The 15905-nt window shown below is 39.4% G+C and overlaps 1 protein-coding gene across 28 annotated transcripts in view; it reads right to left on the bottom strand.

Moving 5' to 3' along the window:
* The window catches only part of GRIP1 (glutamate receptor interacting protein 1), a 311868-nt gene that overhangs the window by 33348 nt on the left and 262615 nt on the right, over positions 1-15905 (bottom strand). For 12 of the 28 annotated variants that reach the window (XM_086884480.1, XM_086884483.1, XM_086884499.1 and 9 more), the window contains 6 exons: positions 14740-14887; positions 12973-13142; positions 7732-7887; positions 2517-2703; positions 1139-1284; positions 57-137 (listed from right to left, as the gene is read on the bottom strand). In XM_086884480.1, coding sequence (XP_086740606.1) covers positions 57-137; positions 1139-1284; positions 2517-2703; positions 7732-7887; positions 12973-13142; positions 14740-14887 — 888 coding nt within the window. Of the gene's footprint in view, positions 1-56; positions 138-1138; positions 1285-2516; positions 2704-7731; positions 7888-8630; positions 8787-12972; positions 13143-14739; positions 14888-15905 lie in introns of all 28 variants that reach the window. The other 16 variants (XM_086884481.1, XM_086884484.1, XM_086884500.1 and 13 more) reach the window with 3 other exon arrangements.

The raw sequence follows: 15905 nt of genomic DNA, 5'->3' as shown, positions 1-15905 counted from the left end.
TAATATCTACAGATCATCCCATAAACGTGGTCTGAAAAATAAGCACTTTTACTTACAACTTATGGTGATGCCAAGTTCCACATTATGCTTCTTTGGTAGTTTTACATGAAATGTTCCACTGCTTGGTATAACTGATTCTATAAAAAAATATTTAAAATGTTAGATAATTTATAAGGCACAGCAGTTCCATGAACATGGAACTATACATGTAAATTGATGAAATCACATCAGAGTCATAAGGCAGGGATGAAACACGGGTGCAAAAATGAAGAAGGCATGATTTATAACTCTACTGGTAATTTCACGGTAACTCAATTTTTTTTAAGGTTTAACTGAATTTGTGGAGATTGCATGGGCCAGCAGCCAGCTGAGACTGCAGGTTTTTAGCTCATATGCAAGTTCTGTGAGCACAAGTGAAAATTTTACTGCTGGCAGACAGCTTTTAATTAAAAGGACAGGAGACTGAGTCGTAAGGACTTCCGAGCTTTGTTGCTGCAGGACTACCACTTATTTTTAACTGTCTGCTAAGGTAATTGCCATGGGTTTAACATCAAGTGGGAAGAAAAGGAATCCAGTGGTGTACATACATAATGTGTACTTGTTTGATATGCACAGTTTGTGATTTCATGGGTATATTCTTTATGCTTAAACACATGACAGAATAAAGGAATGCCATTAGTAATAATAACTGAAAAATTAACAGTTATTCATCTGGCCTCTATTAATTCAGTTTCTACTATTTTATTTAGCGATACTGCAAACACCTCGAGAGTTTTTTTTGTTTATCCATACTTTTTAATACTTTTCTGTCTTGCAAAATATTTCATTATTTGGCCTGTAGAGGTTTTGTCTCTGTTTAGCAAAACATGTCTATCTCAGGCCAGAAAAATGTCTGGAAATAACTCAGAGGAGAGACAGTCACCAGATCTTACTACAGGACTGTCATTTCTATTTGCTTTCTGAAGTAGACTGCAGGGCTGTGTGAAATGAAATGAAACATGTTTCAAATAAGTCACTTGAAAACTTAATGGTGTAGATGTGAGAAGAAAACCTCTACCTCAGATGCCAAACACTTGCAATGTACTTGGGATTTATTCCTTCGCTTTTCTTGCAAGACAGAATAACAGGACATTCATACCTGCAACATCAAATTCTATTTCCAAAGTGACCTTGTTGGTGATAGAGGAGTCTCTGAGCAGTTGATTGGCCTCATCAAATGTGCTGTCTTCTGTTGGGATACCATTTATTGACACTATTCTGTCTCCAATTTGCAGCACCCCACACCTTGGTACAAAACGATACAAGACAATCATCAGATGTGCATGTTACCAGAACCAGCAGAATCACAGAATCACGGAATCATTTAGGTTGGGAAAATGCTTTAAGATCACTGAGCCCTACCATTAACCCAGCACTGAAAAGTCCACCCTTTCTGTGTGGAATTGCCATATTTACATGTCTTTTATAAGTTTCCTAATATCCAATCTAAACCTCCCCTGGCACAACTTAAGGCCACTTCCTCTTGTCCTGTTGCATGTTACCTAGGAGAAGAGACCTATCCCCACCTGGCTACATCCTGCTTTCAGATAGTTGTGGGGAGCTACAAGGTTCCCCTCGAGCCTCCTTTCCTTCAGATTAAACATCCCCAGCTCCTCAGCTGCTCCTTGTTAGAGCTGTTCTCCAGCCCCTTCACCAGCTTCACTGCCCTTCTCTGGACACACTCTGGCACCTCAATATCTTTCATATAGAGGGGTCCAGAAGTGAGCCCAGGACTTGAGGTGCCGAGCACAGGGACACAATCACTGCCCTGGTCTGGCTGGCCACACGGTTTCTGATATAAGCCATCTGATCAAAAACATTCAACCAGAGCTTGAAGGATAATTGTGGCAGCTCAGCAATCTGCCCAGGCACAGATGCTGCTGCCCCTCTGCACCATGACACTCTCAAGCACTGCCAGTATGGTTTGTGCCCGCTAGGTGCTGGGGAGGGGTGTTCATGCTTCCACCCCATCCTTGGACATCATCTCTGCCTCTAACTCTGGGCTGCAGGTGAAATGGCAGCTGGTGCTTGTCTGTGCAACTGCTATCATTCTCATAACATGATTAAATACATATATAAATATAAAAATGTAATAAGAAAAATATTAAGTCAAAATTCTGGAATTCCCTAAGATACCTTAAAACTGAACAGAGATGGATATAACTTTCCCCCGGCATGTTAAATTATCAGTATTTTGACTTAATGGATTTTTCTGATTTATTTTTTGTTTGTTTTGCATGAATATAGCTTCCAGTCTCCTTCTGGAGGACTGTGTATGGTCAGAACACCGGCACTTGTCATTCTTTCATAGCTGATCAAGTGCATGAAACACCACTGTCAGAAGAGAAAGTGTATTACTTGCCCCACTCCATTGAGCAAGGCCCTGCAATTCATCACAAACTGAAAGGAAGTAAAAAGCCCAAAGCACCCGAGGAACGCCCACCAGATGTATTTAGCAGTCAATTAAAGAGCCTCACCTTTCCGCAGGACTGTCAGCCTCAATGTAGGAAATGAGAGGTGGAGAAGACAAGGTCTCGGTAGCGAACACACTACCCTGGAGCTGTATCCCAAACCCTACTATGGGGTCAGCTGTCAGCACTACTTCTGTGGTTTCTGTGTGCACGACCTGCCCAGCCAAACCAACAGTGCTAGAGGCTAAAGACACTATAAAACAGAGCAGACCAGGAGGAAAGACATTCATACACAGCACATGTTCCATTGCTTTTTGAGAAAATTGATCTTTACATTAAATCTAGTCAATCAAATGTCTCTTTTAAAGTCAATTTAGGCTAAAGTTTATAAATTATGTATAAACAGTTATGACATATAAGCTAATAGAAAACATCTGGTTGTATGCTGGAATGCAAAAAGATAGTTCTTTTTCTGAGTAAAATAAATGTGTTTGATATCCCCACTCCAAAATCTCAGGACAACCTTGAATTCTGTTTGCATTAGATTTGAGGCATGGATAAGCAGGACTTTAACAGGAACTAAGGCAATTGGAGGCACAAACTCAGCTGTTATTCAGGCAGATCCCTCTTTTGAACCTCTCACAGCAATCGTTGTTAGCAACAAAACCACATGGACCAGGCTTGCTTGCAAGAAGTAAGAATGCCTTCTTCTTGTACATGTTTACTATAAGACAGCAATTTGTTAGGCTTACTGGGTAATGTAAGGAAGCTGAACAAACCACTCTGTTGTGGCAACCAGAATATCTCAAGGGACTGTGAGAAAAGAAGTTCTGTGGGGTCTCTCAAAGCCACTGGGAGACCTTTAATGAGAATCTCAGGCAGATACTTCTGTTCTCCTGCTTTACTCACACTTTTTCTGAAAGGCTGCAGTACTGAACAAATCAAGACAAAAACAGCACTGAAATTCAGCACAATTACCTATGAAAGGATGAGACTGCACTTTTGCTTCCTTGATCTCTGTCTAAATTCTATTGTATTATTATTTGAATTTCTCCAGTGACAAAGTAGTGCCTCTCATTATGTCACACACAGAAGGCTGAAGTTTTTGAACTCCTGTTCAGTAATGATAACCCCTCCAATGCCAAGGATTTGGAATGGTTTTGTGTTCTGAGTCTGTGTCATTACCTCTCCACCTCTGATTTCCTTCAAAATCCTTTTCTGCCTGCAGCAGCTGCTAAGAATTAGGTAAAAATTTATGATTTATTTGAGGGATAGTTTACCTGTGCATTTTTATTTCTCTTGGATTTGGGAAAAATTTTTGACATTATAGATAATATTATCACAACTGTACAAAGATGTCAGAGGTTATATAAGTATTTTCTCACACTATGGGACTGCAAGCATCAGACTTGTGCTCTGTATCAGTTAGTATAAGTCTGATTGATGTATCACAGTTGGCAATGACAGTTCTTTGCAAAATTTTCACTTGCCAAAAACCTCACAGGTTTCTGTCACTCGAAAATTGTCTTTTCCAAATTACTGTGAATTCTTCCTCACATCTTGTTTCAAGTTTCCTTTGTAAGAATTGTGCATTATTGCAGATACTCAATAGCTTCCTTCTTACTGTTTCTTTTATCTACATTCAGCAAGATATGCTTATACAGAAATGCAAATACAAAAAATCTGTTCTTAGAAGCTTCCATCAGCTTTAGGATTTACTGCATGTGAGAAATAGGTTTCTCCAGCCCTTGCTGCTGCAAAGGTTAAAATATAACAAAGCCAAATAAATTAATATAATACCTAAGACACCTTCTAGAAACATCTTAATTTAGGGCATCCAGTCTCAGAAAAGTTCCATTTTCCCTTTCTTAAAGGTCATATAACAATTACTTGCTAACTTCATCTTTATTTCCCATCACTTATGTCTCTATTCCTCCCATGCAGCAGGTATCTAGCTGACTCTGTAACCTTCTTACTCTTTTTATAACTTCCTATCAGGAACCTAAATGTCTCATAAAATTTATTTCAACTTCTAGGGCAGTAAAATTTTAATTCAAATTGGGAAATTAAGTCACTATCTGTGGGATTTAAAACTCACTCTGATAAACATTTTGATGATGTTGACACTTAAGTATGACAATTAGGAACTCCTTCCACTCCGAAAGAATATCAAAGAGAAACATAAACAAAAAAAGAAACCCAGAGATGAAAATATCCTTTCCTAATCATGTAACAATACCTATTTCCTATGACTGTAAAATGTCACAGGTACCCAAACCCATGACTTAGAGCATGCTGGGGTTTGTAACTCAAGAGTAACTGTAGCAAGAAACACTGACATTTTTTGGTTCCTTGACGGATTACAATTTTTACAGGCCAGGGAGCAGTGCTGTTGATTTAAAAAAGGGACATGGATGTGTTTGCAGTTCCAGTGAACACTGGTTGCCATTGCTAGGAGTACATTCCAGCATACTTGTATAGTTCTCACCTAACTCTCAGCAACATTCCTGGGGGCTGGATTGCTATAAGCTCTGCAGTTATGTAAATAACAATCTTGAATTCGAAGGTTATATATTTGTTACTTTTGTGTCTGCAGTTATATGAGAAGCAGAACAAGACTTGTTTGAAGGTGCATGTATGGGTTATTATGCCTCCAGTCTCCCACTCTGGGCCACGAGAAACTGAAAAATGTTTGCAATTCCTCCTGAGAGCTATTGAGAATAGAGCACCCATGTATGTCTAAACCCCTTTCCTACTTCTACCAGATATGCAACCCTAGTAAAGTAAATTGGCATAAATTATGTCTCGCTTCCAACTACTAATAGGGACCTACTACAAAATATTCAGGATTTAAACTTTTATGAAATAATAATCTAAGTGTTTCCACAACAAATCCCACACCTTAAACAAAGAAACGAAAGCAGAGGAAGTATAAAAACTCTAAACATGTGGCATAAATAAAGCTTGTGGCAGCAGGGCATGCCCTCAGTTTTTACAGCCACATATTTAGAATGGTCTGCATAACTAATGCAATGATTGTTAAATCAGGACCATAAAAATCTTGTAACCCCTCGTGCCATCGCACTTCATCGTCATGAATTATGCCATGATCACATGATGTTGTGCAAGTATTCTTAAATAATTGACAATATAAACTTCATAGCAACCTACATATTTTTGTTCCCAAGTGACATTCTAAAAGATTTATTAAAATTTGTCTTAATAAAACTCTCAAATGATCCAATTGGATTAAAGAAAAAGAATCCCACTAAAATTAAGAGTGTGCCACTCTTTTTTTCCATGAAAAGCACAGCAGTCAATCTACCTGGTTCTCATGAGTCTCCCACAAAGGGAGAGGTTTTCCAAGTCTTGCTGATGGGTAGTGGAAAGGTACAGGACATTCTCTACCCTGGTGTGTTGCAGGACATTCAGAGCAGTGTGGGTCTCTTAAGTTGGCTGTTAGTGCTGTCACAAGTACGGGTCTTAGTCTACAAACTGAGTAAGGAACTCTGCACGGGCTAATAAGCAACCTCATAAAAAGAGCAAACGAGTCTGGCTGGCTAGCCAATTCCTCCAAAGCCACTTCTGGTCCAGGGTTGTTGATGTAGTCACTGGTTGTAATGAGGCACCGACCACACAGTGACAGAGTGAGTTTCACCTGTTTTGAAATGTTCTATATCAAGACTTCACAATATGAATATGTAATAAACTGCTGCACAACTGAGCCTTGTCCTAACTTCTCCTATCTAGAGATTTGTTTACTCATAGCAGCTTGTCATCCCCAAGGCCTTCTGACTTGAAAAATCTTTTAGGTGGGCTGCAGTGCTTATGTGACTGTCCCACTTAAATGCCACATCCTTGGCTTTCTTTTGAGTCTTTGCAAGATAACATGGACAAGGCTTCCTTGAAGGAAAAATATCTGAAAAATTTACCAACACAAGTTACAGCTGTGTCCAAGATCCATAACAGGATTAGCTTTGAGGATTTCATCCTTTGTTAAATAGTTTTAACATAGCACAATTGATGAACTATTTTTTGCATTGATTTTACTATTCAAATCAATTACTACTAATATAACATTACTACTGTTTCTCACGTGCAGAGAAGAACATGTAAGAGCTGGACCTCTACTGATAACATAGCACGACAGACACAGTATCCCCCTGGGACCCAAAAGAATGCATTAGAAGCTAGCATGTCAACAGATGAGCTGTGAAAAATGGCTGATTGGATTAAAAATAAAAAATGCACTTGCAGGCAAATGTTATGAAAAATATGAGCTTTTCAGAAGAAATAAGGAACAAGCAAGCAACAAAAACTGCAAGAAAGCAAAACCTCAGTTCCTCTCTAATGTATTCTCACAATACTGCAGTGACTGGCTTTAGAAGCTGCTGGTTTGCTCTGGTTTTAGTATGACCATGGGGAATCTTTAAAACACAGCAGCAGCCCTGTAGCGTGCAGCAGCTCAGTTCTTCCAGAGTGGACTTCTGAGCATTGTTACCTAGAGCAAATAAATGATTTACAGAGCAGCTCTCACCTCCCTGCTCTGGAGGAACTGAGCTGCTGTGGATCACACACAGATGGACAAGCCAAAAGAGAAGTGGAACTCACATGGAGCCTGGGAAAATGTGCACTGACAGCCACACTCCTGTCAGCACATTGAATGCTTAGCAATATGCAAAGTGGAACAGCCTGAATAGATCTACTCTGGCTTGGGAAATGACTGACTCCTAGGCAATCCATGCTTAGAATCACTGAGAGTGGTCAAATGAGGCTGTTTAGTCTTCACTGTAACGTGTTGCTCTCCCTCACCAAAACAACTCTACAGGTCACGGAGCAGATGTAGACATTAGAACTACGTAGGAGGTGCTGTGGCAAACTCTGCCTTCCCTAATGTGACATTTGGTTGAGCTTACCAGCAGCCTGTTTTTGACTATTCAGCTATGAATTATATTCCCTAATGGACACTGGAAGAGTTGAAAAAGGAATTTGAAAACCACTTCAGTAATGGTGTAGGAAACTCTTCCAGCACTGTCTGAAGAAAACATTCTTTTATAAATTTCAGATGAGATAGTTATGCTGAATAGCATCTACACATCTCATTTTAGCATTGGACAAATATTTTTACCCTTATGTTTCCCTACATCTACCAGAAACTCTCTCTTTTGTCTAGAATATATGTATATTAATTAAGGTATTGTGCGACTTTTTTTCTGCATCTTCCCCCTCCTCCACCCATTCATTCACTGCACATTTTTGAGCAAATGCTGTTACCACCTACAGGAGCTTTTGAAGTCCTTCTTTTTCATCCTCCGCCTCATCATTGTCCCCCGTGGGCTGGTGGAGTAGAGGCTGCGAGGTAAGGTCCCCATGTTCAGGGAACTCAGGCTGTATGCACTCATGGAGGTAGGAGAGAAGGATGAAGACACCAGAGCTGCTGTAAGAAATCAAACACTTGGCATACAGCATTCAGTCTTCACAGAAGAGTGCGGCACATGCCTGAAACTCATCAATGAATCAAACATTGTATGTATAGGCTGTGTATGATGCACAGGAATGGTTTGTGCATTTCCAGTAATAAAGACATTAAACCACACAGGTGATCCTAGGAAAAAGTAAAGCCAGCATTTCATGACAACACCTGCTGGAAGCTAACAAAGATAATGTAGACACAAAAGGAATATTCATAGTATACCATTTACTTTATGCAAAGCATTAAAAATCTGTAATTTTTAATTTTTAAAAAAGCATAAAAAAAATTTCAACACACATCCTCAAACTAATGCATATCAATATATCTAGATACACTGATTTTAGAAATGCCTTTTTGTAGTAGGTAATTTCTGACAAAGGTTTGGAAGCAATGTTTTGCATTCAATAATCATGCTTTATATACATTTCTCCAATCCAATGGTGCACTCATACACAGAAGAAGAGCCGTTTCGTTCAGAATTTTCAAGCCTTTTCCTGTCTACAAAGGCTGCTCTTTTAAAGAGAGGAAAAGGTGTAAAATGTCAGAAATAACCTTGGCATGGCTATGAAAAAGCGTAGCATCCGTAAAACTGAAAAGGTTTTAGAGCCTGAAATGGGAAAAGTATGAGTGAAAGAGGGAGGGAGGGAGGAGAAGGAAGAAGAAGAAGAGGAGGAGAGTATGTCAGCAGGAAAAGTGTGGAACATTACGAAGGCTTTTTTGAGGAGGCGCTTTCTGGAATTTCAAGGCTGGCATCCTGCAATGGTCAGGGTGGTAGGTGTTATAATGGTGGTAGGTGAGGAGGCTGCTGTGGCTGTTGGCACACGAATCCCAGGTAAGTTGCCTGTTGCTTCTTTCAACCTTCACTGCCCGCATGAAGGGATGATGGAAAATCAGAAAACAAAAGGACCAGAGAAGAGGTAAAAGTAACTGAATTGCACAAACAAACAAAACAAAACAAAACCCAACAAAAAACAGAAGTCAAAGAAAGAAAATAAATTGAAAATAAAATAAAATAAAATAAAATAAAATAAAATAATAAAAAACCTGGTCCCGCCTTCTTGTCAGGGGGTTCTAACTCGAGGAACAGAAATAATATTTTTTCTCAGAAAAAATGCTTCTAATTAAGTTTTTTTTTCTTTTTTGTATTTGTTTTAAAAATTATGATTACTGACTCAATTTCTAATCTCCCTCTGGCTTAGGGGCTAGGACTGCAAACTTTCTCAGAAAATACTAAGGTACTACATACGACCACTAACTGAAGGTTAAAAACTCTCTACTTGCACGCATCTCTTTTAAAAAGACCAACCAGATACTTTACATGGCACTGCCTAGAACAGAAATGCTTCCTTTCCATTTCAATTCACTGTATTGACATTTTAATTTTGCCACAATCTATTGCTGGCATTATGCTATTCTGTGCAGTAAATGACTTCCCAATGCCAGCAGCAGGAAAACTGTATCCTGAAACCTGGTTAATAAAGAAAAGAGGTCTTATTGATTAGCTGGATGTGCAATTTTATGTTTTCCTTCATGTTTTTGGTTGTATTTCTTAAAAACTTTAAAATGATCCTTCACTGGATGAAATGTGAGACCATATTTGATTATTTAATTGTGGGTTCTACATATGTGGAATCTGGGATCTACCGAAAGTGAAGACCCAAGAGAATGGGAAGCATTTCAGTTGTCACATCTTAAAGGAAAGGGATTGAAGTCTCCCTTGGTTAAATACAGTACATTCATCATTAAATTCAGCATGTCTGTATCCTTGCTTAACTATAAAAGCACAGTTCAAACTGGGAAGTATTCACTGAATTTTTTGTCTTAAAAGACCAAGGGATTCACCAACAGAATCATGGAATGGTTTGGGTTTGGAGGGACCTTAAAAACCATCTTGTTTGAACCCTTCTGCCATGGGAAGAGACATCTTTCATCAGACCAGGTGGCTCAGGGCCCCATCCAACCTGGCCTTCAACAATTCCAGGGATGAGACAGCCACAGCTTCTCTGGGCAACCTGTGCCAGCGCCTCACCACCCTCACAGTGAAGAATTTCTTCCTAATATCTAATTCAAACGTGTTTCTAAATCTGTTTCTATAAAACTGAGTTTGTTGTCTTTGTCTCATGAGCTGTATTACCTGCTATACCTATGGCTGCAGACTTGTCTGTCCCCAGGCTGGCCTTTAACAGGAGCCCCAAACCTTGAGCTTTTAGGTTGGACCTACACCTTGTGTTTGTAATGAGACAAAAAGAGAGGGGAAAAGGGCAGCCACCACAGCAAGTTCTGTGCCCTGGCAGAAGGAAAGCTGTCCTTTGGTTTCACTTCATATTGCATGAGCACTGATCTGCTAATTGCCTGACTGTACAATACCTTCTGACTCAAAAGTGATGCCTATCTCTACAGGTGGATCTATGGAGTGCACACCAGAGAAGGGATAGGGAAAAGGGAGCACAGGGGCTCAATCAAAAGAATTATTTTTTTGCCCCGATATCAGATATCAAAAGTAAGGGGGATTGCAATGTCAGCACCAGGCTGGGTCTGCACCCCTGGGGTTCCTCACCCAGTGGCACCACCACCCTCAGGGAGTTTGGAAAATCTCATGTTAGCCAGGAAAGTCCCAGAAACATCAGAAGCAGCCTGACAGGGCCTTATGTGTCTTAGAGACTTAGCGTGTCTTCTCAGAGGAAACCGTCTCCTCAATCACGTGCACAGACAGAGAGATTTCTTTACTTCAACTATGGTGAAAAAATTAAAATCTGATAAGAACAATATGGCCAGGTGGATTTTCATTATTTTCAAGCTGCTGTGAGCATTGTTTAATTAAAAAGACTGCTTCCAGCAGGAAATTATCTGGTAGTCCTTGAGACTTTTTCTTAATGCCTAATGTTTTATTTTCATGCCAAGAATAGAGATAAAAATGTCCTACAAAGTGGGAAAGTACACAAATTCAGTTTGCTCAGCTTGTAGAAGGATAGTCCCAATTCAACAGAAGTTCTGTAAAAGAAAATCCTTTTGTGTGTAACCACAGTAATTTAGTGGTAATTTCAACTATTCCAGTACAGGGTTGTGTAGAGTAAACATAAAACTAATGGGGCAGCAAGAGAAATGAATGTCAGTAGCACAGTATAAAGGAAAAAATACCATGAAAAAAATCCTATCTATTATAGAACTCTTTGCTTTATTTTAGGGCTAAAATTTCAGTTTATTTTATATACTGACTTTCCTGCCCATTTTAAATTCCTAACATATTCCCCCAAGACCAATAGCTGAGCTCAGCAGATACAGCCCTAATGACTCAGCTTATTCCAGACAGGTCAAGGGAGATTTTTCACTCTCTGCAGCCTCTAGATCATACCACACCTGATGAAAGATGTTTCTAAGAGGGTACTTGCTTCTATAAAGCTTGTTATATCTTGAATTGGTCATGATATTATGGTAGCATCACCTGGTGAGGGGCTGGAAAGGGCTGTAAACATCCTAGTTATTCTGCCTTACTGAAGAAAGCAACTTTATTACTTTAGGGATACTTTTCCCCAAAAGATGCTCTTGTATATCATCTTTTGCAGATCATCTTGATATGATTTTGTAACAGACAGTTCTTAACTCTGGCACAGCAAGAGCATTGCTTTTTCTAAGCATCTACACAGGTTACTAGAACATTAACAGCATCATTCTGTTATAAATGTTGGTTAACATATCAACTGCTTCAAGTAATACAATCAACTACACAAATCACTAGCCCCAGCATTTTTCTTCAAAAAGTCTTTATTAAAATTCTTTAACCATCCAGAAATTAATTGCATGACACCTTTGCTTCAAAAAAAAACCAACCCCAAAACAAAACAAAGATTTGTTTGCAATGTAGTGACATAACTGAAAGGAATCACAAATTTGTTCTCCATCTTGTTCTGCTTGTGCAGTACCACTCTCTCTGCTCCTTGTAGCTCTAACCAGCTTAAGTAGAAAAGGGGAAGAGCTGAGTAAAGGGAAAACATGTAATTGCAAAGGTTACTTTTTGTTCGCCCTGGTCTAGGAGAAACTAATGTCTCCTGTGTCTCTAGTTCAGTATTTCCCACTCTGAGAAAATGTCCAGAACAACACTTCTCAAGGGACAACCTGCATGTTGCATGGATGGCCCAAAGCATTTACCATCACTGACATTTCGAGACCTCAGAAATCTTGTCTTGGTCTAAAAAAGGCAGAAGCACAGTACCACAGGCTCAGAAAAATGTTACCACTGATTCATGCTGCAACACATGTACCTATTCTCTGGGCATTTGATAACCCTTGCTACTGTTTTGATGTCTATCAACGTGTGCTATTTTAGACTGAATTAATGGATTACTGTGAATTAGTCACTTTCTCACTCTTAGTTAGAAGACAAGGCAGGCAGCCTCCATCTTCAAAAGACATTTTATATATATTTGATTTGAGAATGGAAAGCCATTCTATTCAAGCATGTTGGTATGAAATAAGTATTGCAGTGAAAGTATTGCAATCTAGGGAAATGTTTCCAAACAGTTTTCATAAGCACTGACAGTGAACCCATGAAGCAATCTCAGAAGCACCTTAAAAGATGACAGCAATAAATAATAAAGCCATTAACAAGTGAAAATACAGGAGGGGTTTACGTATTTTAGGGGAGAACGGGTGTTATTAATGAAGTGACCATAACCATCAAGTCAATATGCTGAAAATAAGTTGGCTGTGGTACTACTTCCCCACTCTAAATTTAAGAAACAATGTAGAGATTAATTTACTGATGTAACTCATAGCACCCCCAACAACTGCAACAGTAGAATCAACAGGTGTCTTTATGTACATTTGCAAGTTTTGTCAGCAAAACATCTCCCTCTCTGGCCATAGGAATCTCAGAGGGTTCATTAAGACCGAGAAAACACAGAGCTGCTCAGAAGCTGCAGAAGCATAACCTGGGGAGCTGAAACAACATTTACAGACATAACTGCAGCGATAGCTTTGGCCACTCAGCATGGGTGGGCAAAGTAAAAGGAAGAAAGAGAAAGAGGTATTTGGTGTTAGAGATTCTCTTACCGTGCTCTGGGCCTTTCAGTGCTAGCCGTGTCTGGTGGTGGGGAAGGATCTCCAGTTTGACATTATCCGCTGCATTAGCCAAAAACTGCGTTGCTTCCGCCAGCGTACAGTACTCCATGCTGGTGCCATCAATGGACAGAATATGGTCTCCTACATGTAATGCACCACATCTATATAAAAGGGGAAAAACTTGGTATGATCAGGTATGCTCTCTGCTTGCACAATGAGTTCTTCTCCCTTCAAACTGGTCATGACAATTATGAACGTGTTCTTTTTTTTCGAGAGACATTTGTGTTTTGTAGGCACTGTCACTGGTCAGACTTTATCTCTATTAGTACAAACCTTAAAAACAATTCAGTTAATACAGTATATGCCAAGACATCACTCACAGAACTGCAATGGGGTAGCTGACTCTAAAAATATGTGTGAATGGCAGCAGGATAAAATGAGGAGAGCTTAAGGAGACTCGAATAACTTGGTCACATATCCCTCACACAAGCACCCAGTTCATCATTTTTTGAGTTATAGTTCAAACATTTATTAGTACAAAAGCTGTAAATGATGATGAAATTATGCAGTAGTCAAACAAATAATGAAACCAGGGCTAGCATGGTGACTCTAGGAGTGGGGTGGGGAGGGGGCTATCTGCTAAATCTCGCTGCACTCGAGACTGGCTACTGGATGAGTTGAGAAATGCAAACACAGCAGTCAGCATCCCGACGTACCAGTCAAGTGGACAGCTCCTTTAATTGGTTACCCCCTGTGAAATGGGAGAAAACAGAGGGAGAAAATTAAAGCATCCTGCACCATTGAACTGGAGAACACCCCTGGATCAATGGCCGTCACTCTCAAAGTTTCTACTGTAGGGAAAAGCCCACAGAGGAGCTGTAGACTCACTGCTACAAGTGGGTGCTACCAAAAGCACCGTTGCCAAAGAGGAGTTACAAGGTAGGGTGACTGGGAACATGCAGGAGGAATTTGCTGCTGAAACGTAATATTTAAAAAAATTTAGATAGAGACATGAATATAGAAATATATTGTATATGTATAAACACACACATACGCACACACACACACACCCCAGCAAAGATCCCAAAACTCTGTTCCAGAGGTTCAGACCACTGGGGAAAAATATCTAGCTATAATTGTAATGGTTTACATGGTTTTATTTAAAGGTTTAAATAAAGTGGAAATATCACAGCAAAACAATTTAGAAATACAGAAGCCAGTCTTCCTTATACCTCACTTGTATTCTAAAATATCAGTAAAAGAATCCAGACATAAGGAGTTACATTTCACTGTGCCACAAGAATGAGCAATATATTCTAAAGAACACTTCAAGGTTGCAAAGCCTTAAAATTTACTTTCCTGGACAGCTGTTCCATATGGTGGGCTTACTTCAAGAATTCCAGCGGGTTACAGTTTCTTTTTTTAAATACTAATCTCTGCCACAGCATTACATTTAACAGCCAAAGCAGACCTCTAAACTCCTGTGCTGCACAGTGCAAGCAGCCAGTCACATATTACATGGGGGCTGGCTTATGTCACCAAATACTACATGAATGAGCTAAAGTAGGTGGCGTCCTGGAAGTCTTAGACTGGAACAGTGATCTGACAAAGTGCTAATTTTAAGACATGCAACCTTGACAGGACCTGGTTCAGTCGATTTTCTCAAAAAAGGGAAGGGTTCCTTTAAAACCAGACCAAACAGAAAAAGGAGTAAAATGGATGCATGGACCTGCAGTGTCAGTCCTCTGTCACACTCACCTGTCTGCAATACTTGCAGATTTGATTTTGTCTATGACAATGACCTGTTTGTTGCAGCACATCGAGGTAGTTAGTGCAACCCCAAGAGCAGCACCAGGAGTTTTGGCAACTTCAACTAGCAGTGGCCCAGAAGCTGTTGCTACTGAATCTGTTGAAATTAGACAACAAAAGATCAGTATTATACCAATGTGGTATTTATGCCATTTTCATGTTTCCCCCACATAAATTCTCCATGGGTATTCTATTTCTCTAACCAGATAACATGCCACTTCAAGAAATACTGGAATATCATAATTTAAGGTGTCAATAATCAGCTCTCGATGCTGAAAATGATAAAAGCAAGAGGGCGTTTGTGAATCTAGGATGTCTGAAAGTTTCAGAGTGTGTCAGAATCAGAGACGGACCACATGAGGGAAATAGGATGTGCTAGTGAATCATTCTTGAGCAACTGAAGATAAACATGACCTGGAATTTAAACAGACATGCTGGAAAAACAGAATTAATTAAAAAAGTAGAAAATTGTCTGAAAAAAAAAAAAAAAGAGTAAATGAACAGGTTAGAGAAGGAAGCTAAATTAATTTTCACAAAAGAAGTCTGTAGACAGCAGCTATAATAATGAAATGAAGAAGATAAAAAAAAGAGTCCACAAGAAATCCTTCAGAAAAAGAAAGGAGAAAACGGTGAAAATGCAGGAGGCATGTCACCTAGAAGTAGTAGACGTTAAAGCAAAATATATGTGAGGAGGTTCAGAAGATTTTTTTAGCATTCTGTCACTGGATAAAATACTGCTTTACAACAGGACATAGATAGTAAATGACCAACACTGAATACAGAAAACAGGGAAGTATGTTGGAGCAACAGTCATGATCAATGACTGTGGTGAGAAGCTACCCAAGAGGACAAGTGCTAGACACAACAAAGCAAAAGACAGCAAACTTCTTCCTAAATGCCACAACAAAGCAAGCAGTGATCAGGGTGAAGTATGTTCTGGAGACTGGCTGAGAACTGTTACTAACCAATACCCATTGATCAATAACTCATCTCAGTGCAGTAAGAGAAGATGTCCTTTAAGGATATAAATAGACTGAGACAAACAAAGCGCTATCAGAAGTCTTTGGAGGTGCTTACAATCAGAATAAGAAAAAACTGAATAGATGAAGACTTCT

This window comes from Cyanistes caeruleus, chromosome 4, assembly GCF_971803275.1.
Source record: "Cyanistes caeruleus chromosome 4, bCyaCae1.hap1.1, whole genome shotgun sequence".
NCBI lineage: Eukaryota > Metazoa > Chordata > Aves > Passeriformes > Paridae > Cyanistes > Cyanistes caeruleus.
The sequence above is the reverse complement of the archived record's forward strand: the minus strand, read 5'-3'. Positions and strand labels throughout refer to the sequence as shown.